The sequence below is a fragment of the Chenopodium album genome, chromosome 10 (genome assembly GCF_948465745.1).
Source record: "Chenopodium album chromosome 10, dcCheAlbu1.1, whole genome shotgun sequence".
NCBI classification, from domain to species: Eukaryota; Viridiplantae; Streptophyta; class Magnoliopsida; order Caryophyllales; family Amaranthaceae; genus Chenopodium; species Chenopodium album.
The window spans coordinates 57,290,367-57,316,428 of NC_137843.1; the positions used below are offsets into that span (position 1 = coordinate 57,290,367).

Below are 26,062 nucleotides of genomic sequence, written 5' to 3' on the forward strand. Positions count from 1 at the left end.
GTACAAGATTGCTTGACATTGTGCTTGAAGCAGTCTGAAAATATTTCAATATAGCAATTGTTTAGCATACTGTCAAAACTCGAAAAGATGAAATTTTTCAACTTTGAGCTATGGGGATAATTAATTAAAGCCATCATACTAGCTAGATCATATACGAAACTTTATTCTGAAAATAAAATCATGAAATCTTTTATCTATGTCAGAAACAGCATCATGAACAGGGCAAGATTAATACCAGCTCACAAGATCACAATTCACAAAAGTAATGAAAGGAGATTTAGGGCCTGTTCATATTTACTGAACTGAGCTGAACTGAACTGATTGGAGCTGAACTGAACTGAACTGAACTGAACTGAACTGAACTGAATTGAATTGAGCTGAAATGAATATTTTATGTGAGAGGGAAATTAAGAGCTGAACTGAACTGAACTGAACTGATTGGAGCTGAACTGAACTAAACTGAACTGAAATTAAGTAAATGTGAACAGGCCCTTAATTGTGTATAAAAAATTTCATACAGGCCCCAAGTTAACTAAGTGCATACATAAACAATATTAAAGAGCTGGATATTGTGTCTACCTCTTGAGAAACGTTCCCTATACAAATATCCTCAACTACAACTGATGCATCAACTCGTCTTAATCACTTTCCAGTACCACCAGACGGTTTATATATTGGAGCACCAGTTGTAGCCCAAGCTGAGCTGCGTTTGCCTCTCTGATACATGGCTCCTGTTTTGTAAGATACCATTTCTTTGTATTGTGGATGTCTTAAAGAAGAAGTTTCCCAGTGGCCTGCACCAGCCATAAAATTTATATAAACATTTGGCACATGATCAATGATGTGATAATGCTGGCCCGTCTTTGGAGTCAAGTCATCCAAAAATTCCTTGGGCATATCATGGAACCTGAGCAGAGTTAAGTTCTCGAGGTTTTTAATGCTGATTGGTACCTCCTTCAGCAATGGGCTCGGTCCAAGTTCCAGCTCTTCCAATTCAGGCAGAGCCCCCAGCAATATTTTCAGCGATTTAAGATTGCAGAGATTGTAAAGGCGCAGCACCTTAAGTTTTTGAAACCTTCTTGCACTAATACGTAGTTGCTCACCATCATATGCCTCACAAACTATAAGCTTTATCAGATTTGGCAATGCTCCGATTACTTCAAGCGGATCGTCATTCAAACTTGAGTGACATAAGACCAGTTTGACAACATTTTCGAGCATCAAAATCCATTCCGGAAGCTTATTGAGCCGTCCCATCAAGAATAGGCGGCGAAGCATAGGAGGAGAAGACATATGATCTATCTCAAGCACCTCGTCCTTGTTTCTAGAAGCAATCATAAATTCTTCAAGGTGATGCATGTTCTTAATCGCATTACACAAGTTCCTCCCATCTTCTCTCGTGAGCTGTGCGATTCCTAACCTTCTCAACTGCTTCAAATTCCCCAACTGGTCTATGAAACCAGCTGAATGACTCACGTCCACCCATCCCAAGTTCTGCATTTCTTGGGAATTTCGGCAAAGTGCAGCTGGTACCTTTGCAGCTCTCACATTTCTCACATACAAACTGAAAGTATCATCCCACTGGTAAGAATATGACATAAGGTGTCTTAAGCAAGGAAATTTACCTATCTCAGTTGGTAGCTCTTGTATGAGGGAATGTTTGAGATCCAAACTTTGAAGGTTCCCAAGTTTGCCAATGGATCTTGGTAGCTTTTCTACCTTAGTCCATTTCAGGCTCAGATACTGCAGGTGACGTAGACTTCCTGTAGCTTCTGGGATGTAATTTACAGGAGCATTTTGAAGATCAAGCACTTTTAAGAGGTGCACAGTCCTTAAAAATGAGCCTGTTATGAACTTTGGCACTGCTTCATGTTCCAAAAACAGAAAGAGAGAACGGACACCTTGCTTTCTAGTCAATCCCTCAACAACCACCTCAGTACTAGTTCCCTGCTTATCATTCTGAATCACCAAACGCCTACTTTGAGCATCCATGGACGAGTTTACCTCATTAAGAACCCGAAAAAAACTGAGTTCATGTGATTTCAAAAGTATTATTTCGCGAAGGAGATCATGGACTCGAATATTCCTGGGTCTTCCAGAAACATCTACCCAGGTTACATGCACCAAACTTCTACGAATAAGTTCAATCAAAAACTCATTTGCTACCGCTTCAAGTGTCTTGCCAGATTTCCTCGGGATAAAACCCTCAGCCATCCACAGCCTAACCAAACGTTGGAGCTCAATAGAACGATCCCAGGAAAGATGCCCATGTATAAAAAAACAAGGTTTCAAGTAGTGAGGCAAATCATGATAACTGAGTAGCAGAATTTTCTTTAGGCTGGCCAGGTGAAGATTACTTGCCAGTTCTGCACCAATGCTGTTGCACAAACTTTGCCACTCCATCACAATCTTGTTTTTGGTTGATAACAGACCACCTATGGTAACAATTGCAAGTGGCAATCCTTCACATTTCCTGACTATAGCACGTGACAAATTTTCTAGTTCCAGAGGACAATTTGCCTTAAGGTCTCGGAATGCTTTCCTACAGAAGAGATCCCACGCTTTTTCTGAAGACAAAGGTTGAAGCTTGTAAACGTGATCAAAAGATGACCCCTTCCATGCAAGAGCAACATCTTCAAGGCGTGTTGTCATCAATATTCTATTTCCATTGTTATTAGTGGGCAAGACATCTTTAATATATGTTTCAATAAACCAAACATCATCAAAAACAACAAGAAACCTGCAAAAAGAAATATATAGCTTGTACAGTATTTGTTTGGAGATTTTACTTTCCAAAATATCTGAAATACTTGGGAATAATGAATGTTAGCTTAACTTGAGACCCAAAAAAGTCAAGATCAGTAACCTGATGTATTACTTGTGAATAATAATATAGATTTTACAAAGGGCTTCAAAGGATAACAATAAGAAATAAATAAGTACAAATGAATAAATACAAATGAATAAATAAATAATAGGTGAAAAAGTATCAAAAAGATAAATAAGTTAAGACTTGTGACTTTTGACCTCAATCAAGGTTAATAGTAAGTCAAGCTGGGCATTAACCTTCTGAGCTCAAGCGATAAAGCCAAGTTAAGTCAAATTTGAGTTCAGCTCAACTCATTAATCATTATAACCCTTGTACACACAATAACTAAGAATTCAAATTAGCTGCTACATACCTTCGTTCTTGTAGGTAGTTCCTCAATTCTTCAATGAGAGATTCTTCATCCATGTTAGCAATCTCAGGGGGTACACAGTCCCTGGCAGATCTGTAAAATAGGGTCAGCATGTTCCTTATTACATGTATTGTTTTATTAGGTTGAGAAAGAGTGATCCAAGCACGAAGAGGAAAGTGCTTCCTCACAGACATGTCCTCGTACAATTTCCTAACCACGGTTGTTTTTCCTAGGCCACCCATGCCAATCACTGATATCAACTTGCCTTGAGGAAAATCCTGAGGCTCCAAGTCCAACATCCTAATTAAATCCCTCTTGGGATCGTCAATACCCACAAGCTCAGATTCGTCAACATAGAGAAAGCCTGCTCGTGGGTCTTGGTCTATGTGCTTGCGTGGATCTTCATAGTCAAGTCCATTTGAAGAGCTTGGACCTCCACCAAGGGTGAAACTGCTCCTCCTTTGATTGATTTCCAAAACCTCCGACCGGACCCTTCTTATGGTGCTTGCTATCCGATGTTTTGGCCTCAACAGAAACACGCATCGGGTTAGATTACTAAAGATGTTGAAGCACTGATGATAAGGATCGTCGCGAGGATGTTGAAGCAGCAAATGTTCGTCGATCACATCTTCGATTTGATAAGCTATGTCCCTCACTTGTCTCACCCATTCTTTGACACCATCATTTTCCTCTGCCCTTAGCTCCGCATCCTTGAGGAAAACTTTTATGCTTCTGAGTTCATTGCTGATGGCCACCAACTCTGTGGGTAAGCTGCTTAACATGCCTGCTTTTGCAGTAATTAAAGGGACGAGCTTGTCCAAAACAAAACAAACTACAGTCTCTGCCATATATTAGAATCAACTTGAAGCTCGTAAAATGCTGCCAAACAAACAAGAAAGCTTGCAATTGTTGCAAATCAAAGTTCCTTTTCAAACATCATCCACCGCTGACCAGGTTGATAACTATGGTAGAAGTGTTTCTGAAGGGGGGGAGGGAGGAGTAGGTGGGAAAAGCACAGAGCATATAATAAGGAAATCTTCTATAAGTTATTGAATCCAGTGACCTCATTGACAATGGCCTTAAACTGCTGTGTCTTACCGTCAAAATGTGCACCCAATAGAAGCACAGTTTTCCTCAATCTTTTATGTAAGTATTACACATTTTGAGTTGTGAATGATGTCTCATTTTATAATTCCATAGATTATAGAATATGATAGCAGTAACCCAAAGTGCTAAAAAGTATAAAAAATAATATGGGCTTTATTTATATTTTTATGCCAAGTGGTAATTTGAATATAAGAGCAACTATTTCTGTTGAATTTGTCAATAGAAGTAAAAACTAATCTATTACAAGTTTCAGCGTTTTAAAACTCTAAAATAATAAATTAATTAATTAATTAAAATAATAGATTCAGAAAATTAAAAAAATTATTTTAAAAAAAAAACCCTGCTAGACATAATAGAATACACACGATATACACTTTTAAAATTCAACAAATATAAAATTCATTAATAGATCCTAAGATCCTATCCTATATGATCCTAGTAAATTATACTACATTAGAGATCATAGGGTATGAAAATTTGATCATAGGATCCTATATTCCTATAATCTATCCCTTTGTCCCTAAGGAATTGGTCACATTCAAAATTTTAGTATATAAACCTTTCTATGTACCCATAGTCCCATGCTTCCCTAAATTATACCCTTGAATAAAACATATCTTGTGGCATAATGAGATGTAAAAAAAAGATACATTAAGAAAAACAATTAGGGTTTTCAATTCAATTTTTAATATGAATACCAACAAAATGTGAACAGACAAAAGTACTAAATAGAGGAATCTGCTATTAGTGAGTCACTTGGATGACAATAGCCAACTAGCTGAATGAGCCTAAGAGGCCTGCCTTGTGAAATCAGTCATTACTAAGCCTGGTGGCCTTTTTTTTATATCCATCTTGACCATATTTCACCTAAAAGCCCGGTTGGATAATTTTGGAGTAGTAGTTTTTTTTTTTTTTTTTTTTTTTTTTTTTTTTTTTTTTTTTTTGGTCATTGTACTCATATTGAGTACTTGATTTTACTAGCTAGTTGCATTTTATGCTTTAACCAACATTTTATACTTCCTCCGTTACATATTATGTGCATCAATTTCCATTTATGGTAAATTTTTTGTGTAAAAGGATCAATCTACCCTTACTTAATTTCAATAACACACCTTAAATGAATAAGATTATATGTTATTAACATATTAAGCTACATTAATTCATTCATGATTTACCCTAATCCCAATCTCTCTCCTCCCTCACAACCACATCCACCACCATCATCACCTCCCTCTTAGCCGTCGTCGCCGCCACCACCACCACCACTATATTTCTCATTCTTCAATCATAGCCATGACCCTGCCCAAAATTCCCCACCCAGTCGGCCACCTCCAACACCGAATCCACCTGAGCACCACCTCACTCCACCCGAAATTTCCAGAAATCCTCCAACCACCACGAAGGCTCGAACCTTGTTATTGCTTCGATCACTTTCTTCTTTTCACTCTCACAACCACCGTCGATCGAGTCATCGGCCTCCTTTTCCCTTGTCAAAGTCACCGCCGACTCCTTTTTCTCTTGTTATAGTCGCCAATTCTCCTCAGAATTGAAACCCTAAAATTGATTTGGGTTTGTGGTGGTTGTAAGCTGGGCGAGGTTGGTTTTGGTGGTTATGGAGGGGTTTCAGATCTTGGTTGTGGTGATTGGATTACAGTTGCAATGTTGGTTCAATTTGGAGGGGTGAGTTTTGGGTAATTGGGTTATGGTTGTGGTGTTGGTTTGATTTGGCTGGTGGGGTTTCGGGTCATGATGGTGGTGAGAAGGTGATTACGAGATAGGGTGGTGGTGGTGGTGGTGGTAGGTTCAAGGAGAGGGTGGATGTGGGTGGTGGCGGATGTTGTTGCTGGTGGGTGGTGTCGGTGAGAGGCCATGGCAGGTGGTAGTGGTGGTTGATTAATTTTCCCCTTTTCTCTCTCTTACCCTTAATCCCAAACCCTTCACTTTGTTAATCAACATTAACAAATTTTGTCTTGGAAAACGTGCAACAAGGTTTGTTGCACATAATGTGTAACGGAGGAAGTATTGTTTTCTACTCCCTCCGTTTTTAAATATTTGCTCCACTTTTTATTTTCGGCCGTTTTTAAATAGTTGCTCCATTTCTTTATTTGGAAAGCTTTTACAATATTTAATTCATTTCTTTCACCTAGTGGACCCAACATAAATCATATTTTATTAATTTCATATTCTCTCTCCTTCAAATTTCTCCACTTCTTTTGCTTTTTACAATTTTTTATTTTTCCATTTACCTCAGTACTACCTCCATATTTTATTATTTTCTCTAATTTCTCCTAAAACTCTGCGCATGGAGAAATAAAGCAAGTATTTAAAAATGGAGGGAGTATGAGGCATTTTAAATCATCTATTCGTTGTGTTAAAACAACTCTTACAAAACACTGGTTTCGATAGCTTTGAAAGTAGTTAGGGGCCGTTTGGTTGGGTTAATCATCAAAGGGAAAAGGGTATCATTCCCTTTGTTGTTGTTTGCTTGTCTGTTTTGTCATTCGCTTTCCCCATTTTTATTTTTGAGTTTACCCATTCTTATTTCAAATTGATTCCCCGCCCACCGACGCCCCTCCCCGGCCCACCGACACCCCTGATAAACCCCCTTCCCCTTCCCGAAATTATTCCCCCACCATACAACCACCCATAGCCGAGCCACCCCACCTCTCATCTCCCCTCCCCCACCTCTCGTCGCCCCCTCGCCGCCCCTCCTTTCCATCCCCCCAAAAATTAATTCATGAAAAATCCCTAAAAACCCCTCCACCCCCACGGAAAACAATCATCCACCCCTCCCCCCACCCTTGAAACCCTCTCCCGAGGGTTACGAAGGTGGGGGGAGGGTGGCCGACTGTTTTTCCGTGGAGGTGGAGGGGCTTTTAGGGTTTTTTCGTTGGTGGGGGATGATTTTCGGGAAAGAAGATGGGTTTTTGGGGAGAGGGGGGCGGTAAAGGGCCGGGAAGGGGCGGCGAAGGGGGTGGTGGTTGGAAAAGTGAAAAAAGGGAAGGTGTTGTGTTTGTAGTGGTGGTGGTGGGGTGGTGGTGTAGTGTTTAGAATAGTGGTTGGATTCTTTTTGTTTTTTTGTAAACAAACAATATAGAAATTGTAATGGTTTTTCATTCTATTATCTTTCATCCCATTGTTCATTCCATCCCATTTACCCTGGTGAACCAAACGGCCTCTTAATTTTGTGGTCAAACAATCTAATTGCTTCCATGAAACTAGAATCTCATGATCTCATCAATCATCTAAAAAAAATTCACTTTTTTAACTTGATGCCTACATCATCCATTTTGAAATTTTGATTGCATAAGTTTATGTCGGTAAACAAAAGATGATATCAATACCCCTTTCATATTTCATTTATTTTGTGCATTTTGAGATCAAAATTTTATATTTTATTTTATACTTCATCCGTTTCTTTATAGATGTAACACTTCTCTAAAATGAAAATGTCATAATAGTTGCAACACACTATAAAAGGAAGGTGAATATTGTACTTTATCTTTATTTAAAGCACATGGCCCACTTGATTATCCTCCAAACAACACCCTATTTTAAGTGTATTATATCATTTAAGGTCCACTTTTCTTAAATACCGTAATAAAGTGTGTGTTGCAACTATAAATAACGGAGGAAGTATAATATATGTTCAAGTCAATCAAAAAACTTCCCACAAACCCTCAAACAAACATCGAATTTGTGCATTTGAAATTACTAATTGCTATTTCATCCATACCCCTACAAAGTAGCCTCGAACTGGACTAGAGTATGTTCTTTTGCGCTTTTCGTCGATCAAAGTAAGGCAAGTCTCAGTCTTGTATTGGAGGTTGAGAATAGGTCCTTAACGACTGATAGATAGGATCTCGCTGGGTTGCAGATGCCTCCATTTGTCTCAACCCAAGGCTATTTTCCATGGCTGCTGCTCTGATGGATGTAAAGTTTTGAAAAGACTTTATCATGGTAATTACTACTATTTGCTTACTTGGATACTTCAAGCCAGATCAGGACATGGCACTAAACTTATGAGGTCATTTTGCCACATCTTTCCCAAAATGTCTAATTCGCCTAATTCTTTTCACTTGTTTTAGAACTAAACTACATATATACACATGACCTTAACCATAAATTATTTTGTATCATCTTATATGAAAAAATGAAATTTCACCAAAGATCAAACAAGATTTTACTCATTTGATTAAGGGCCTGTTCACATTTACTTAATTTCAGTTCAGTTCAGTTCAGTTTAGTTCCAATCAGTTCAGTTCAGCTCTTAATTTCCCTCTCTCATAAAATATTCATTTCAGCTCAGTTTAGTTCAGTTCAGTTCAATTTAGCTTCAATCAGTTCAGTTCAGTAAATAGGAACAGGCCCTAATTTTTTTTTGCAAAATGCGGTCCAATCTATATGTCTCATTTGATTTATTCATTAATTAAAAATAGGGAAAAAAAATAAATTAAAAAAAAATAACACCACAACAAATATCTAACTGTTAAGAGTTAATTAATTTAGTCAAGGTGTGAATGTCCACACTCCAATTTCTTCATTACATTTAATGTAGTAGCCAACCCTAATTGCCACCCTCTAAGGTTATAGCCCACAATGTAATAGTGGTTTTTACTACTATAAATAGCCATGTAATTTCACTTGTATGACACACAAAAATATTACCAAGAGTAATACATAAAAGTAGTAATACTTCTCTTATTACCTTCTTCTCTTAATCCTCTAATTTCTATATATTTCATAACACGTTATCAGCACGATCTTCAATCAGGTATACTTATACCGATTATCCAATTTTTACAAAGATTCAATTTCTTTCACAAAATATATTTTGAGGAGTATGCTCTATAGTTGCCCATATGGGATCCTCTATACCAGAAACTCATAATATATTTCTCCACAAAATTACTCTACATAATTAGCCATGTTGATAAAAATGAGGATATCAATACATACCTTATTTATGATATTTAGTTTGGTAACTCTCATGCATGGTTATAGAAAGTAATATATAATTACTTTTGCATGTGGAAATATTTGTTGTATGCATGTTAATAAAGTAAATTTCATGGTCACACAAATCATGTTTATACTTACTTACTTGTGCATAATTACTGAAATGAAAAAAAAATGATGCAGCCTTTATATTTATTTAATTTTTAGATTACACACTTTTATGTTTCTTTCAGTTTTCGAACCCTTGACCTCATGAATAGATTAGGGTTCTCGGACCACTACGGCTTGCATCCCAGTGTGATACTTATTTACGTTTGTAAATATTAATAGTTTGATTACAATTATTTTACCAGTCTACTAGAACATTGTATGATATTTTTACAGTAGTGTAAAGCTGAAACGGATAATTTACCCCCCTATAAAAGGCGGATTACACCCCCTTATTTCACCATACAAACCTTATCCCCTCCTTAAACTTTACCCAAATTATCTCCTCTTCTTCTTCCTCCATCTACACCGGTCACACACCATGTTCCCCGTCGACAACCGACAACCACCACACCCCTTTACCTTTGAAGAAGATTTAAGGAAATTAAAACTATATTTAGTTTTAATTATGGCCCTAGTAGTTTTATTAATGACAATGATGATTTTCATCATTTTACATAAGTAGCGCTCGGTTTTTCGACAAAGGGAATTCATGCATGTAATCTCCGTAGTACTTCAAGCTTTTTTGTCTTCTAGGTAGATTATAAGTGCATTTTGTTATAGTAAATGTTTCTTTTGTCTTATCATTAATGTATGTCATTAATATTATTATTATTATTATTATTGTTGTTGTCGTTGTCGGTGATATAGTAATAGTAGTAGTATTTATTGTTATTGTTATTATTATCATTGTTATTGTTATATTTGTTGTTGTCGTTGTTTAACTAAAGTAATTATCATGTTTAATTTTAGCTTAACTTTATGTACATCATAATAATAACCCAAGGGGGAGAAGCAAATATGTTTTAAATGGATTATTATTATGATTACAATTTGATTACTTTAATTATCACTTGCTTAATTGGCTTAATAATAATTACCTACTTGATTGTAGTTAAAATGGGAGACTTGATGAAAAGACAATTTGACGTATTAGACTTGTCCGGACATAATTATCTTGAATGGACAGTTGATGCCCAAATGAATTTAAAGGCTCAGGGATTGGAACATACAATCAAAGAAATTACCATCCCAGGAAGCGAAAAAGATGCCCCTGCTCAAATTAAAGTTCCTACTGATCAAGAGAAAGCAAAAGCTATAGTTCTCTTAAGGCATCATTTACATAACAGTTTGAAAACTGAGTATTTAATGGTAGAAAATCCCAGAGAACTATGGGATAGCCTGAAAGGAAGATATGACCACCATAAAAGGGTACTCCTTCCTTCAGCACAATTTGAGTGGACAAACCTGAGATTTCAGGACTTTAAATCTGTCAGTGATTATAATTCATCACTATATAAAATCGTATCAATATTGAGATATTGTGATCAACCAGTCACTGAAGTGCAAATGATAGAGAAAACACTCTCTACATTCCATGCTAACAACATTGTATTGCAACAGCAATACCGTGAAAGAGGCTTTGCAAAATATTCTGAGCTTATTTCTACATTATTGGTTGCTGAAAAGAATAATGATCTTCTGTTGAAGAATCACAACCTAAGACCAACTGGGTCTCAAGCATTCAATGAAACAAATGCTGTAGAAAGCTCAAATCCACCTGAGACAAATGTTGCTCATAGAGGTGGACGTGGAAAATATAATAACCGTGGCAGAGGTCGTGGAAATTTCCGTGGACGTGGCCGTGGACGTGGTTATGGCCGTGGTAGAGGCCAATTTCCCCCTAGAAACAACACTCAAAGGGGGCATCAACAAGGAAACAAAAATCAAGCCACCACAAAAGGAAAAGACACATGTTATAGATGTGGCATGACTGGACATTGGGGACGTACTTGTCGTACGGCCAAACATCTGGTAGAACTATACCAGGCTTCCATTAAAAGAAAAACATGCCGAAACAAATTATGTTAATGAAGAAAATGTCCCTGGAATTAGCCTTGATGTGTCTGATTTCCACATAGACAATGGTGAAGCTGGTGGTGAATTTATCTTTGGAGAGAATAATCATGTTTAGATAATTCATCAATTACTATGATATGTATTATGTTTTCATTACGTACTTTTCTTGTATGTTTTTTTTTTCATGTTCAAGTTATGTACTTTTAATTTTTCATCATTAATAAAGTAAGTCCAGTTTAATTATCTTAAACTAATCTTATACTTATTATTTTATGAAGATATGGATCTGCCCGAAGTTGGTTCCAAATTTCAATGCCTTTTGGACAGTAGAACAACACACACTATTCTGAAGGATAGAAAATATTTTTTAAAGTTAAAATTATTTCAAGCAAATGTTAATACCATTTCTGGGTCAGCCAAGCTAATAGAAGGTTCTGGAAAAGCTTGCATAATACTCCCAAATGGAACAAAATTAATCATTAATGACGCTTTATATTCGAGTAAATCTCGAAGAAATCTTATAAGTTTTAAAGATGTGCGTCAAAATGGTTTTCATTTAGAAACAATGATAGTGGATCAAAAGGGATATTTATGCCTCATGACAGAAAAACATGGCAAGAAACATGTGTATGAGAAATTGCCAGCATATTCTTCAGGGTTATATCATATAGATATACGACCAGTTGAAATAAATTCGATATCTAACCAGAAGTTAGATAATAAGAATCTGCTAAATTTATGGCATGATCGTTTGGGTCATCCTGGTACAGGAATGATGCACAAGATTATAGCAAATTCAGTAGGACATTCAATTAGGAATGTTAAAATCCCTCGATCAGATGAATTAACATGCTCTGCATGTTCACTTGGCAAATTAATAATAAGGCCATCTATGAACAAAATTGCTACTGAATCTCCAACATTTTTAGAGAGGATTCAAGGAGACATTTGTGGACCAATTAATCCTGCATGTGGACCATTCCGATATTTTATGGTATTAATTGATGCCTCAACTCGATGGTCACATGTAAGTCTCTTATCCAGTAGAAATGTTGCTTTTGCAAAACTCCTTGCTCAAATTATTAAACTAAGAGCACAATTTCCAGACCATACAATAAAAAGAATAAGGCTTGACAATGCTGGGGAATTTACATCCCAAACATTTAATGATTATTGTATGTCGATTGGAATTGTTGTAGAACATCCAGTAGCTCATGTTCATACACAAAATGGACTTGCTGAGTCATTAATTAAGAGACTACAATTGATTGCAAGGCCATTATTGATGAGATCAAAAATGCCTTCATCTGCTTGGGGTCATGCCATAATACATGCGGCAACTCTAATTAGATTGAGACCAACTGCTTATCATAAGTTCTCACCACTACAATTAGTTTTTGGTCAAGAACCTAATGTCTCACATCTAAAATTTTTTGGTTGTGCGGTGTATGTTCCTATTGCTCCACCCCAACGAACAAAGATGGGTCCACAAAGAAGGCTGGGATTTTATGTTGGGTTTGAATCACCCTCCATAATTAAATATCTTGAACCAATGACCGGTGATTTATTTACGGCCAGATTTGCCGACTGTCATTTCAATGAGACAGTATTCCCAGCCTTAGGGGGAGAGAAAGTGGACCCACGAAAGAAAGAAATAGAAATCATTTGGAATGCAACACAATTGCCAATGTTTGATCCACGAACAAATATGTGTGAACAAGAAGTTCAGAAAATTATTCATTTACAAAGCATTGCAAATCAGCTGCCTGATGCATTTATAGATGCAAAGAAAGTGACAAAATCACATATACCAGCTGAAAATGCCCCTGCACGAATTGAAATTCCATCTGGTGATAAGATCATTGAAAATGAATCTCTAGCACGCCGAAAGCGTGGAAGACCACTTGGTTCAAAAGACTCTAAACCAAGAAAATTAAAAAGACCTGATGAGATCAACAACATTCCCCTTACGGAAGGTCAAGAAAGACAAAGTACAGATGAGAATAGAGAAAAAGATGATAATCCGAAAGGGGATGAACAAGATGACCATGACATCGATAACAATGAAACTTCAATAAACTTTGTTTCTACCAGGAATTATTGGAATAGAAATGATGTTATCGTAAATGAAATATTTGCATATTCCATTGCAATTGAAATGGCATCTGACGAAAATGATAGTGAACCAAGAACAGTGGAAGAATGTCGTTGCAGGCATGATTGGCCAAAATGGAAAGAGGCAATGCAGACAGAGTTAAAGTCACTCGAAAAACGAGAAGTGTTTGGAAAAATAACCCTTACACCAGAAGGTGTAAAACCAGTTGGATACAAGTGGGTATTTGTGAGAAAACGAAATGAGAAAAATGAAATTGTTAGATACAAGGCAAGACTTGTAGCCCAAGGTTTTTCTCAAATTCCAGGGATTGATTATGAGGAGACATATTCTCCCGTAGTTGATGCAACTACGTTAAGAATTCTGGTAAGCTTGGCAGTCTCAGAAGGACTAAAGATGCGATTGATGGATGTAGTGACCGCATATTTATATGGCTCACTCGATACAGATATTTATATGAAAGTCCCAGATGGACTAAAATTACCAGAAAACCACAAGCCTAGAAATTTACTTTCCATAAAATTAAAAAGGTCACTTTATGGATTGAAACAGTCTGGGAGGATGTGGTATAATCGTCTTAGTGAATACCTTATGAAAGAAGGGTTCAAGAATAATCAAATCAGTCCTTGTGTTTTCATTAAGAGATCACAATCAGGGTTTGCAATTGTTGCAGTTTATGTTGATGACTTGAATATCATTGGAACCCCAAATGAACTTGAAAGAACTGCAAAATACTTGATGAAAGAATTTGAGATGAAAGACCTTGGACAAACTAAATTTTGCCTTGGATTGCAAATTGAGCACTTAAATAATGGTATTTTCGTCCATCAGTCTAACTACACCGAAAGAGTGTTAAAACGTTTTTTCATGGACAAAGCGACCCCAACAAACACCCCGATGATTGTTCGGTCTTTGACTATGAAATATGATCCATTTAGACCTCGAGAGGAAAACGAGGATGTCCTTGGTCCTGAAGTACCATATCTAAGTGCAATTGGGGCTCTAATGTATCTAGCTAACAATACTAGACCAAACATAGCTTTTTCTGTGAATTTGTTAGCCAGGTTTAGCAACGCACCAACGAAGAGACACTGGAAAGGAGTAAGACACTTACTACGATATCTACGAGGAACAAAAGATCTTGGTTTGTTTTATCAATCAAGGCAAGATGCCACCCTCATCGGATATGCAGATGCTGGATATCTATCAGACCCACAAAACGCCAAGTCACAAACTGGATATCTGTTCACCTATGGTGGAACTGCAATTTCTTGGAAATCAACAAAGCAAACCTTAACTGCGACATCATCAAATCATGCTGAGTTGATTGCCCTTTATGAAGCAGGACGTGAGTGTGTATGGCTAAGGTCAATGATCGGCAATATCCAAGAAGAATGTGGGATGAAAGAAGTAACTGAAAGTCCAACCATCATTTACGAAGATAATACTGCATGTATCGCACAAGTAACTGAAGGATATATTAAAGGTGATAGGACTAAACATATATCCCCAAAACTGTTCTTTACACACGATTTGCAGAAGGAAGGGAAGATAAATGTCCAACAGATCCAATCATCTGATAATCTTGCAGACTTGTTTACAAAGTCCCTACCTTCGAAGAGTGTTGAGCGGTTGGTCCACAAGATTGGGATGCGTTGTCTTCATAAATTATGTTAAAATCAGGGGGAGCATTATATGCACTGCACTCTTTTTCCCTTCGATCAGGTTTTTATCCCAATGGGTTTTTCCTGACAAGGTTTTTAATGAGGCAGTACACTAAAGCATATAGTAATATATTGTTGTACTCTTTTCCCTTAGCTATGGCTTTTATCCTAAAGGGTTTTACCTAGCAAGGTTTTCACGAGGCAACATATACCCTATTCTGTATGGACATTCAAGGGGGAGTGTTAAGAGTTAATTAATTTAGTCAAGGTGTGAATGTCCACACTCCAATTTCTTCATTACATTTAATGTAGTAGCCAACCCTAATTGCCACCCTCTAAGGTTATAGCCCACAATGTAATAGTGGTTTTTACTACTATAAATAGCCATGTAATTTCACTTGTATGACACACAAAAATATTACCAAGAGTAATACATAAAAGTAGTAATACTTCTCTTATTACCTTCTTCTCTTAATCCTCTAATTTCTATATATTTCATAACACTAACACACTTTCATATAAGCAATGAAATCGACACCATCCCTTATCCAATATGCACGAACATTTTAAGACCCAAGTGGACTGTCGTCCATTTTAAGACCCAAGTAGTTTATTCACGGGTCTGTGGGTCCCATCCACAATCCACCGTTTTTTTTTCGGATTCAAGAATTTAGACATAAATCTGGATAATATGCCACGTCAACCCCCTCTCTTCAATCTTCCAACCTCACTCACTAATCACTACTCTGTACTGTACTCAATTTCTGCAACTCAACAAAAAAAAAATCTCAACTTTAATTTCCCAGAAAATATAAAAAAGATGGCAACTTTGTGTGCATCGGCCATTAATATGAATCCAAAGCTCTCAAATTCTCTCTCCAATTCCATTAATTTATCATTAACACCCACTAATCTATCTTCCCTTCGTTCTACTTTCACTAATCCTTCTTCTTTGGGACTAATTGTTGCAATTAAGAGTGTTCAAATCACCAGAAACAAGCCTAATGTTGTTTGTATGTCATGGGATGGTCCTCTTTCTTCTGTTAAACTCATTCTTCAGGGCCGTAATCTTGAGGTATTTTCTAATTTCCCTTCATTTTTTTGGATTTTTCTTTGTAATTTCTGTGATTTTTTTCGGGTATGGTATTTCATATGGGTTTTGAATATTTGATTGTTTGGATATCTGGGTTGATTATGGTTGTTTCATGCTGTATTTATGCCAATATTTTGAGATATTGTTTAAAGTTATTGTCTTTGAATGCTTACTTTGTAGTCTGAAAACTTCAAAATTGGATATATTTAATGTAATTTGCTGGGATTTTTCTGAATTTATGTGTACAATCTTCAAAATTACAGGCATATAATTTGAGTATAATGAACGGTTATGTTATGAGATTGCTCCTGAATTGATTATTGTTTTAGGTACTAAATTCTAATTTATTGTGATTGTTGAGATTGTTAGTAGTGTTCATTTCAATATATTGGTGTTTTTGCATTGTAACAAGTTTAATTATTTCAGATAGTCTAGAATGATTATTTGAGTTTTTCTCTGAGCATCTATTACTTCAGATTACCAGTATAGGAGTACCTGATTAAAAAAAAAATTGTAGTTGCTACTACTCCGTATAATGTACTTGTACTAGATTGTATGCAGTGATCACTTTTTGTACTCTCTTTACTTCTAAATAATAGGCCACTATTCTATTTTTGGTCTGCCTAAAATATTACTCCGTATGCCACTTTCTATGTTCTTAGCAAGGAATCTACAAGAAAGTATTACTTTAATAGTTTAATATGGTGGGGATGTAAAATTTAATTAATGAAGGATCATTGATAAGGTTTAAGGGTATGTTCTCCTCATCTTATTTTCAGTTCAGTTTAGTTCCTAACTTCCTTTTCTCATATAATATTCAATTCAGTTCAGTTCAGTTCAGCTCCGCTCCAATCAGTTCAGTTCAATAAATCAAAACAGGCCCTAAGTTGTACATTTACTAATTCTTTGGGAAAATTTTTGAGTGAACATGTTGATGTCAATAAACAGATGAAGATTTTAGACTGGTGTTGTGATGTTGTATTATAAACAGATGAAGATTTTAGACTGTTGTTGTGATGTTGTAATGGAAATTTGATCCTGAATGTTTGTGTTGCAGTTATCTGATAATGTTCGAAGCTATGTGGAAGAAAAGGTTGGTAAAGCTGTCACGAAGCATAGCCATTTGGTGAGGGAAGTGGATGTGCGTTTGTCTGCTAGAGGTGGACAGCTTGGTAAAGGACCTAAACTAAGGAGATGTGAGGTACTACATTTCACCCTCTTGGTTTTCACGTTGTTTCTCTATATGCTTTACATGAGTAGTATTCTTATTGAAAGAATTTGTGTTTAGGTCACCTTGTTTACCAAGAGGCATGGAGTAATTCGAGCTGAGGAAGATGCTGAAACTCTCTATGGAAGTATTGATTTGGTCTCCTCAATTATTCAAAGGAAATTGAGGAAGGTTAAGGATAAAGTATCTGACCATGGTCGACATATGAAAGGCTTCAATCGCTCAAAGGTGAGAGAGCCTGAGCCAATAAGAATTACTAGAGAAGATATCTTGGAGGAAGAAATGGAAACAGCCCCTCCTGTTTCTGTTGAAGATGATGACTTTATTGAAGAGGTTGGTTTGTTGCACTTGCTAAGCTTTATTTCATGGCATGCCATTCTTAATCTTACTGACCTGATATTCATCTGCATATCATGTTTTCTTAACGCTTACTTTGTGCTTATCAGATTTTCTTTACGTCCTACTTTTTTATCTTTGAACTTTATCAGGTGGTTCGTACAAAGTACTTTGACATGCCACCCCTTACAGTAACAGAAGCTGTTGAACAGCTCGAAAATGTTGATCATGACTTCTATGCTTTTCGAAATGAAGAAACTGGTAACCAACCTTGGCACTTTACTCTTTAGCTCACTGCTTGTCTTAAATGTTTCCCTGCCAATTTTGTAATTTCGGATATGTTATTCACACAGGTGAAATTAACATTTTATACAAAAGGAAAGAGGGAGGATATGGGCTTATTGTTCCTAAGGACGGGAAAACAGAGAAGTTGGATCCTTTGCAAGTTCAAACTGACAAACAACCCTCCTTTGCAGAATAGGCTGAGGTTGCTAGTCTTGGGTACTAATTACCTCATTTTTGTGTTTGACTGTAGAAACAATCAGGGTTTGAAAATCAGATTGTGGACTCCATGGAGAAGATTTTGGATATTAGAGAAGCTCCAATTGTGATTATCCTCCTCTTTTTGGATGACCTGTTTGTCGCTGTGCTATACTGCTATGTATGTATGGAAACACTATACATGTTAGATAATCTTGTAAATGCACGAGTTAGCTATTGATACTTTGTTCACTGTCTATTCTGTTGGCTACAACTCTGCATCAATAGCTCTAATGCAGCCTGGTTTAGAATGAGGTCGTTGACATTACATAACTACGAAGTATGGAGTATAATGCAAGCTTATGGCTGGTTACAACAACAACAACTACAACAACAAAGTCTTAGTCCCAAAATGATTTGGGGTCGGCTAACATAAATGTTCTTATGAAATCGTACGACTAAAAGAAAAAGACATAACAAAATAATCAATTGAAAGAGTTTGAAAAAGGCGAGTAAACTGAGCAAATGAAAGAGCATTCAAGAAAGAAAAAAAAAATTGATAATCCCAAGTTATATGCCTTTTGCATAGCAAAATATAGTTGCATTGCATTACATTACAATCATTGTCAAGAAGGTGATATACACTTGGAGTTGATTAGTTTTTTAGGATATAATAACTAAGTTGATGAACATTCATAAACAATCACACGAAATTTAAAAATTTGCCCATATTATTTTAGAGCATGATCGAAAAAGTTATACAAAGTCAACCCAATACAACATAACCTTGAGGGCAAAGGAGGAAAATTAGCCTCAAGAAAAACTCAACACTAGCGACTAAGATAGTAAGAATACAAGTATGTGATAGCTTAATACTAGTATTATTCCAAAAACATAATACTAGTAGTGTTTAGGAGGCAATCATAGCTCTCACAACCATCTCAATATCATTGGTAATCGCTATGGCATCCTTTGATGCACCTTGTATTCCCATTCTTGATAATCCAGCACAATACAACTTATTTTTTCCTTTCCAATGATTGGGGAAACAATTCTTTGGAAATCCATCATTTTTTAGTATATAATCATAATCCTACAAAAAAAAAAAAAAAAAAAAAAAAAAACAATTTGATAAATCATTTATGCCGTAATAATATGATATACTTTGGATGAGCTTAAAATAAAATTTCATAAATACAAATGATAATATTAAGAGAGTAAGATTTTATTATCACATAAATGTAAGGTTATAAATATTGTGCATACCTTTAACCAATCACATGCTGTGCTTTTAAATCCAGTTGCAAATATTATTGCGTCAAAGGCTAATTCAACATCATCTTCAAATATAACTTTGGTCTTATTAATCCTCGAAATTCCCGGTAAAACCTATAAATTTTACAAATAAGAAAAGAATTAAAATACTAGGTAATAAATTCACATAAAACATCAAATGCTATATTATATGGCCACTTAATTGGGTTTATATGGAAAGATTTAATTCTAGGGGATGAGCATGACAAACATTGTCTATGCAACAGATACTACAATACAGTAGAATCTTTGTTATATTAATTACTCCATTAAAAAACTTGGTAATAAAATGGGTAGGATTTCAAAATATGGACATAATTACAGTACATATTAGGTGCATATTTGAATTGTCTTTGTCCCCAAGTAACAAAAATATTTAGGGTGCAATTTTAAAAATAAGATTTTCTCTCCTCTTGTAAAATAAATTATACGGAGTACAAGTAAATATATATAATTTCCTTAAAGAAAACTGTAAGCAATAAAAAGTAAATACTCAATATACAAGCCAGGACATATATACAGTGCATATTAGGTGCATTTTTGAAATGTATATTTGTCCCCAAATAACAAAAATATTAAGGGTAAAATTTTAGAAATAAGATAATCTTTCCTCTTGTAAAAATAAATTATACAAGTGAATATAAATAATTGTCTTAAAAAACTGTGAGCAATAAAAATTAATAAAAAGTAGGAAATTTACCTTAATGTCAGCGGATTGAATTTTGGCAACAGTTCCCACATCAAGAACTGGGCTCCTTCCTTTGGTTGCCTTTAGAAAAAAGGGACCTTCATTTGGTCGATGAATTCCATACTTGGACAAGTTTCCATACTTCAACTTGCTAGCAAAAGTGACAATAACATCCACCGTTGATAGGGGGATGTATTTTAGCAAATGCATGCCAACAAAGATCATTTCTCTTGCAACTACATGAACCTACATGTATTAACAAAGGAATAAGCTTACTACTTCCTATATAACTTCTTAATTTGTGTTATATATAATGGATTCTAAATATAAGAATTAAGAAGTCTAACCGGATTTCTAACAACAATTGAAGTGTTGGCTCCTGAATTACATAAATCATAACTTATTTCCATCCCAGAATTACCACATCCAACTACCAAAACATCCTTACCCTGAAACTCACGACCACTCTTATATTCACTAGAATGCATGACATCTCCCTTAAAATCTTTCAATCCAGGGATATCAGGTATGTAACTCTTGCCATTTTCACCTGTTGCACCAACTAGAAAACTAGCGACAAAGACTTTAGTCGCCTTTACTAAGATATCCCTGGCTTCAACTAGCCACTTGCCCGTAGCTTCATCAAATGATGCAGATTCAACTGAGTGATAGTAGAGCGGTCTAATATCGAAGTCTGAAACATAATCATCAATGTATTCTATGAAATCATCCTTGCCCATGTATTTATTAGCTTGTGGTGCATGAGGCTTAAAGGGTAATGAGCAAAATTCTTTTGCTAAATGAAGGTGGCATCGATTATATGCACGTTTCTTCCAAAGAGAAGCACAACAATCTTCTTTTTCAAGAAGAATGTATGGGATAGATTTTTTGGTTAAGCATGCAGCAATGCCAAGTCCTGCCGGTCCTGCCCCTACTACAAGGACTAACGTTTCTTCCATAAAAATTTGTTAGATTTCTCTTTAAAAGAAATATAGAACCAAGAAATTTACAAGAACTTATTGAATTGAAAGATATGCGGATAGCTAGAAATTCAAATGAAGAAATTGCACTTTGAATTAGTTATTTCTTTGACTCGAGGATAAATTGATGATTATATAGTGTATTTGGGGTTAATACTCCAAGTTGTCTAGAATATATATATAGGGGTTGCGTTGTAAGATTGTCCGAAACTTAAAGACAATCTTGACAATCTTCTTATGGAATATGACAATTAATTTTGGTAAACTTGGTAATTTTTAATTTTAAATAATGATGAATTTGGTATGTTTTGGAGGAAGAGTGCATTGGCATGTGGTGCTATTAATTATAAATAATAAAATTGGCAACCTAAGATTATGTCATATAACAGTGATAATTTACTAAGATATGGGGAAAAAAAGGACAAAAAAAAAACAAGTAACCATCTCCTATATTAAACATGAACAGAAGTTTACATAAAAATTTATGGAGTAAAAATTAAAAACTCAATATTTTATTTACTTTGATTTATTTCCCTAACAGCTAACGTCCTTCTAAATATTATTACATAAATAAAAATTTCTAAACCTCTTACCTCTCATTTTCGTATTGTAAAGTTCTAAGTTTAGGACATGAATCAATCTAAGGACAAATATGCATCTTTTAATTTTCTCTGTTAATTTTTTTTACTTTAAATAATTTTGATGTTACAAAGGAAATTATAATATTATCCGCAGCCTTAAATATTGTTATTACTAATTAATGCATTGGCACAATCATTGCCTTGTGTTTCCATGTATAGAGGGGTCGTTAGATTTGGGAACTAGAATATTGAATAATCAAGCCTTCTCAATCTTATGTATTTGGCATGTAATCTTATATTGATTGCATCCCATTAATTACGTATTTGTGAACTAGAATATTGTATAATATGGAGTAACTTAAAATTACCTATATATATGCCTTTATGTAAGCTTGATTTGCATTGATTGAGAAGCTGAATAATCTTATTATACATACAAATCTATTCACATTCGATTGGTCAAAGATTATACTGTATTAAATCACTATATAAATATAATTAAGGGATTGTTCACATTTACAAAAATGAGCTAAATTGAACCGAAATGAATTGAACTGAATTGATTGGAGCTAAACTGAACTGAACTAGGTAGATGAGCAAAAAAAAATACCCTTGTATACACTAATCACTTAATGTAAAACAGTGAAAATTCTATACCTTAGATGAGATGTCAGTAGGCCTCATTATAACTTCATAAACTTATTACGGCTCACTTAAATAAGTTTAGAAAATATAAGTTCAAACATGCTCATTTCTTTTCCGATAATTCCAGAGAGAAACACTTTAAGCTTATGTTACTAACAGTCTTACACTGCAAAATCATAGCATATACAAGCAAAGCTACGCACCTGACTGTATTTGTTGCAATGGTGAGGAGCTGAGGATGCATGGTGAAATTCACAAATAAGTACAAGCTTGTTACTACAGATTCTGAACTTTATCTGCTGTGTACTTAAATATAACCTTAATACGAAAATAATTTCACCGGAGACGGGTATTTAGAGGAAATCTGTCTTTCTTTCTCCTCGCAAAAACCCAGGAAAGGGAGAAAAGGTAGTCCTTCAAGGACCATGTATTGGATAATCAATGGAGAAAATTAGATATTCTGCATGGCTCTCTGAAGTATCTGCCCATCAGTTTCTGACAAACAACACCGCCTTACTGATCTATCTGCCCATATCAGTTTCTGACAAACAACACCGGCTTGAATTTGAGAAACAAAGACTTCACAATCCTTATGTATGCCAAACTGCCAAGAACATCGCAAAGCGTTGCTGGGTTTTCATGTCGAGCTCAAGGATAATTGTAGGCAATAAATAACATTATGAATGGGAGACTGTACATTTGCCTTAAGAAGATGGTTTTGGCAGACCCAGTATCTCCACTCTATAGTCCATATTAGTACAACAAACCTGCGTTCAATTTAGATTGTACTTCTCTTGGAGGCAGTTTTACAGGCGAATTTCCCACCAGTTTAATTAAGGTATATCATTACATTTGTAGTTGGTAATCCAACATGGAAGTGCAGTCAAATAAATTGTTATTTTATGCAAGAAATGTTATTACTGTAGAAGGAATTAAAAGAGAGTACCATCATTATATTCCAGGGAGAGGGATAGCTCAAGTGGTTAGAGCTTCCCTCCTGATTCCAAGAGAACCAAGTATCACATATCTCATCATGTACATTAGCAAACCACGAAGTTAGAATCACAATTCACAAAATTATGCCACACATCAAGATTTCTGAGTTCAGAGTTTTGACAACTTTGCACACCTTGAGCGGCACATTCTGTTTAATCTAAAAACACAGATCGGTCAAGGTTGTTACGAGACTTACAACTGTTAGAGGTGCCTGAAAGCTTTAAGAATGGGGTCCTTGAACTGATACGTAGGCTACTAGGCTAACCATTTCTTCAGTTCTCTCCGACAAAGAATATTACATAGGTCCAACCCTAGAAAAATAATGCCAGTGAGGTTTCCACCAGCTAGAAAAAAGGGACTCCCAAGATCTGACATGAATTACTTTCAATAGATACCAACATATGAACACAAACAGCAGCCCAATTTTATCAAGGAATATACATTTTTTTATTGTACTAAATCTAAAGAACTACTCCGTAGTTGAAAGTGTGGGGAATGACTATGAATACAATTATACAGTGCATGTTATATCGGATTATTGTCATTATAAAGAAGGTATGAGCTATATAAAAATGTTACTTGTATTTTCAAGTGTTGAGTTATACAATTTCCAAATGAACACCACACATTAATATTCATTATTTAATCTAATAAATGTCAAAGTTTGAAACAACAAAGAATATAATACATTTACCGTTTACTCTATCTCATCAGCACCCTTCTCATCCAAATCGCAGCCAACTTGGACCAACTGCTTCTTTGTTTTGGAGAATGATTTACTGGAGACACTCAACAGCTTATTCAGAGACATATCGTCGCCTACAACCTTCTTCTTCAGTTCATACCGATGCTTGATCCTGTTATCAAGATTGTACCCCAGAAATGCAGGAAAAGACATGAGCTCTCCTATTTCTCGATCCATCTCTACGAGCAAGTAATCCATCTTCTTCTCCAAAGACTTTGGATTGTATTGCAGTATCTGAAAATGCTTTTTGCTCATTGCAACTATATCTTCAGAAGAAAAGCCGTAGCTCAAAAATAAATCAATGACTTCTTGCAAATTCTCTGAACTTGTTCTTGTCACAGCCCCCATTGCCATAGCAAGATCTTTGGTCCTATGGCCATAACCAATCTTTACCAGCATTGCCAGCTTGTGAGAGAGGTTCTTCTCGAAAGAAAGGCCAAGAAACAAAGGCGCTTTAATCAGGAACCGATAAATCTCTCCTGAATCCAATCCACATTCCTTCAAAAGATCAATTCTGGGCTGCAATTTCCGCTGTTTGCTGGTACTCATCACATTTGGGAAAACAAGCACTATCTTAAAGATTTCTAGATCAGTTAGGCCAACATATGACCTGAAGAACTCCACATGACCTTGCAGATGCTCCAAACTATAGGTTACGATAGCAGGCAGTCTGTTCAGAACTTCACCTACGGCATCTGTATCTCCCCCACTAAGCCGTTGAAGAAACCCAATTCGCGGTACCAACTGAGTATCTAAATCATAGTTGAGTATTGCAGGTCGCTTAGCAATGATACTCACAGCATCAAAACGGCTCAAAAATGTCAACATTCTCTGAATCTCTTCACATGACTTCAAGCAAAAAGCCTTGCTAAGATTAACATTATTAAGAATATATGCAATCTTTTCCTGAGGAATACCATGTTGAAGCAGCAAATCAACCTTCTTATCAAATCCTGCAATAAACCTAGGCTCAACCCCAAGCAAAAGGCGCTCAATCTGAATACTTTCAATCTTATTTCCTAAACCATCATGAATAAATTCTATCAAAAAACCAACTTCTTCAGCAGTTAATACATTTGGGTGTTTGGAAATCATCTTAGACAAAATAACCTCATTCACTCCTACTGATTGTAACCCACGAATACGACTGTGAATCAACTCAACTGGTACAACCTCCAAACCCGGGTTTCTCCCAATAATATCATTAGCTACTCTATCATCAATACCCAGAACTTGGAAAACCGAAAACAGATGTCCTAAAAACACAAAAACCCATTATCATATGAAAAGCTGTTTCATTATAACAATGCAGATAACATGTTTGATAAAAGGGCTGAGAGAAGTACATACCAATTTCAGTGAGATTACCACTTTGTCTACTGGATTTTCTAATAATAAACACATTTCTGGAATGTTGAATTGAAATTGGCAACAAGAAAGCTCGATTATTTCCACCAAAAACCCCAGAAAAACAAAGATGAGGAGAAGTATGAGTTGCGTAAAGAGGAAGTTGAGGAGAAAAGCTTAATAATTGAGGATAAAAAGAATATGATGACATCAAAGTAATCATCTTTCAACGTTCTTCTTTTGAGATGGAAAAATCTTGTGATTTGAATTTTTAGAGTATGAACCTATAATTGGTTTGAGACTTTGAGATGTACTTGGCGCCAATCTCTCTCTCCAATCTTTTCTTTTTCTCAAAAAGTGACTATAACTCTATAAGTGGATGCGGGAATATTCCGTCCGTTAGCCCATTTGGGCATTTTAGGCCTTTTTTTTTTTTTTGTTTCACTGTTTAACCTTTAAGGCTAATCCGAATTTGAGGATCAATTCTGATGATTATCCGTTAGCCCATTTGGGCATTTTAGGCCTTTTTTTTTTTTTTGT

The 26,062-nt window shown here is 35.7% G+C and overlaps 4 protein-coding genes across 4 annotated transcripts; 1 reads left to right on the forward strand and 3 right to left on the reverse strand.

Moving 5' to 3' along the window:
- Positions 1-642: 642 nt before the first annotated feature.
- On the reverse strand, positions 643-4,027 carry LOC145565517 (disease resistance protein RPM1-like). The gene is made up of 2 exons (XM_081625493.1): positions 3,183-4,027; positions 643-2,740 (listed from the first exon to the last, which is right to left on the reverse strand). Exons 1-2 carry the CDS (start codon positions 4,025-4,027, stop codon positions 643-645), a joined length of 2,943 nt encoding a protein of 980 aa, XP_081481619.1.
- An 11,774-nt stretch (positions 4,028-15,801) lies between these two features.
- LOC145564266 (ribosome-binding factor PSRP1, chloroplastic-like) lies at positions 15,802-18,485 on the forward strand. The gene is made up of 5 exons (XM_081624591.1): positions 15,802-16,164; positions 17,240-17,383; positions 17,471-17,743; positions 17,899-18,007; positions 18,100-18,485. The coding sequence occupies exons 1-5, from the start codon at positions 15,910-15,912 to the stop codon at positions 18,225-18,227; spliced, it is 909 nt and encodes a 302-aa protein (XP_081480717.1). The 5' UTR covers positions 15,802-15,909; the 3' UTR covers positions 18,228-18,485.
- Positions 18,486-19,114: 629 nt separating this feature from the next.
- Positions 19,115-21,187, reverse strand: LOC145564267 (putative indole-3-pyruvate monooxygenase YUCCA10). Its single transcript, XM_081624592.1, has 4 exons — positions 20,576-21,187; positions 20,241-20,474; positions 19,493-19,615; positions 19,115-19,319 (listed from the first exon to the last, which is right to left on the reverse strand). The coding sequence occupies exons 1-4, from the start codon at positions 21,185-21,187 to the stop codon at positions 19,137-19,139; spliced, it is 1,152 nt and encodes a 383-aa protein (XP_081480718.1). The 3' UTR covers positions 19,115-19,136.
- A 2,801-nt stretch (positions 21,188-23,988) lies between these two features.
- On the reverse strand, positions 23,989-25,884 carry LOC145564268 (transcription termination factor MTERF8, chloroplastic-like). The gene is made up of 2 exons (XM_081624593.1): positions 25,526-25,884; positions 23,989-25,431 (listed from the first exon to the last, which is right to left on the reverse strand). The coding sequence occupies exons 1-2, from the start codon at positions 25,743-25,745 to the stop codon at positions 24,128-24,130; spliced, it is 1,524 nt and encodes a 507-aa protein (XP_081480719.1). The 5' UTR covers positions 25,746-25,884; the 3' UTR covers positions 23,989-24,127.
- Positions 25,885-26,062: the final 178 nt, after the last annotated feature.

Excerpts from the sequence above, each read along its gene's own strand:
- LOC145565517 (XM_081625493.1), bottom strand. The coding sequence starts at position 4,027 with ATGGCAGAGACTGTAGTTTGTTTTGTTTTGGACAAGCTCGTCCCTTTA. Across the intron at positions 2,741-3,182 it reads AACTACCTACAAGAACGAAG|GTTTCTTGTTGTTTTTGATG; the intron begins GTATGTAGCAGC and ends TTCTTTTTGCAG.
- LOC145564266 (XM_081624591.1), top strand. The coding sequence starts at position 15,910 with ATGGCAACTTTGTGTGCATCGGCCATTAATATGAATCCAAAGCTCTCA. Across the intron at positions 16,165-17,239 it reads TTCAGGGCCGTAATCTTGAG|TTATCTGATAATGTTCGAAG; the intron begins GTATTTTCTAAT and ends TTTGTGTTGCAG. Across the intron at positions 17,744-17,898 it reads ATGATGACTTTATTGAAGAG|GTGGTTCGTACAAAGTACTT; the intron begins GTTGGTTTGTTG and ends GAACTTTATCAG.
- LOC145564267 (XM_081624592.1), bottom strand. The coding sequence starts at position 21,187 with ATGGAAGAAACGTTAGTCCTTGTAGTAGGGGCAGGACCGGCAGGACTT. Across the intron at positions 20,475-20,575 it reads CAATTGTTGTTAGAAATCCG|GTTCATGTAGTTGCAAGAGA; the intron begins GTTAGACTTCTT and ends TAATACATGTAG. Across the intron at positions 19,320-19,492 it reads CAGCATGTGATTGGTTAAAG|GATTATGATTATATACTAAA; the intron begins GTATGCACAATA and ends TTTTTTTTGTAG.
- LOC145564268 (XM_081624593.1), bottom strand. The coding sequence starts at position 25,745 with ATGATTACTTTGATGTCATCATATTCTTTTTATCCTCAATTATTAAGC. Across the intron at positions 25,432-25,525 it reads TGGTAATCTCACTGAAATTG|GACATCTGTTTTCGGTTTTC; the intron begins GTATGTACTTCT and ends TTGTGTTTTTAG.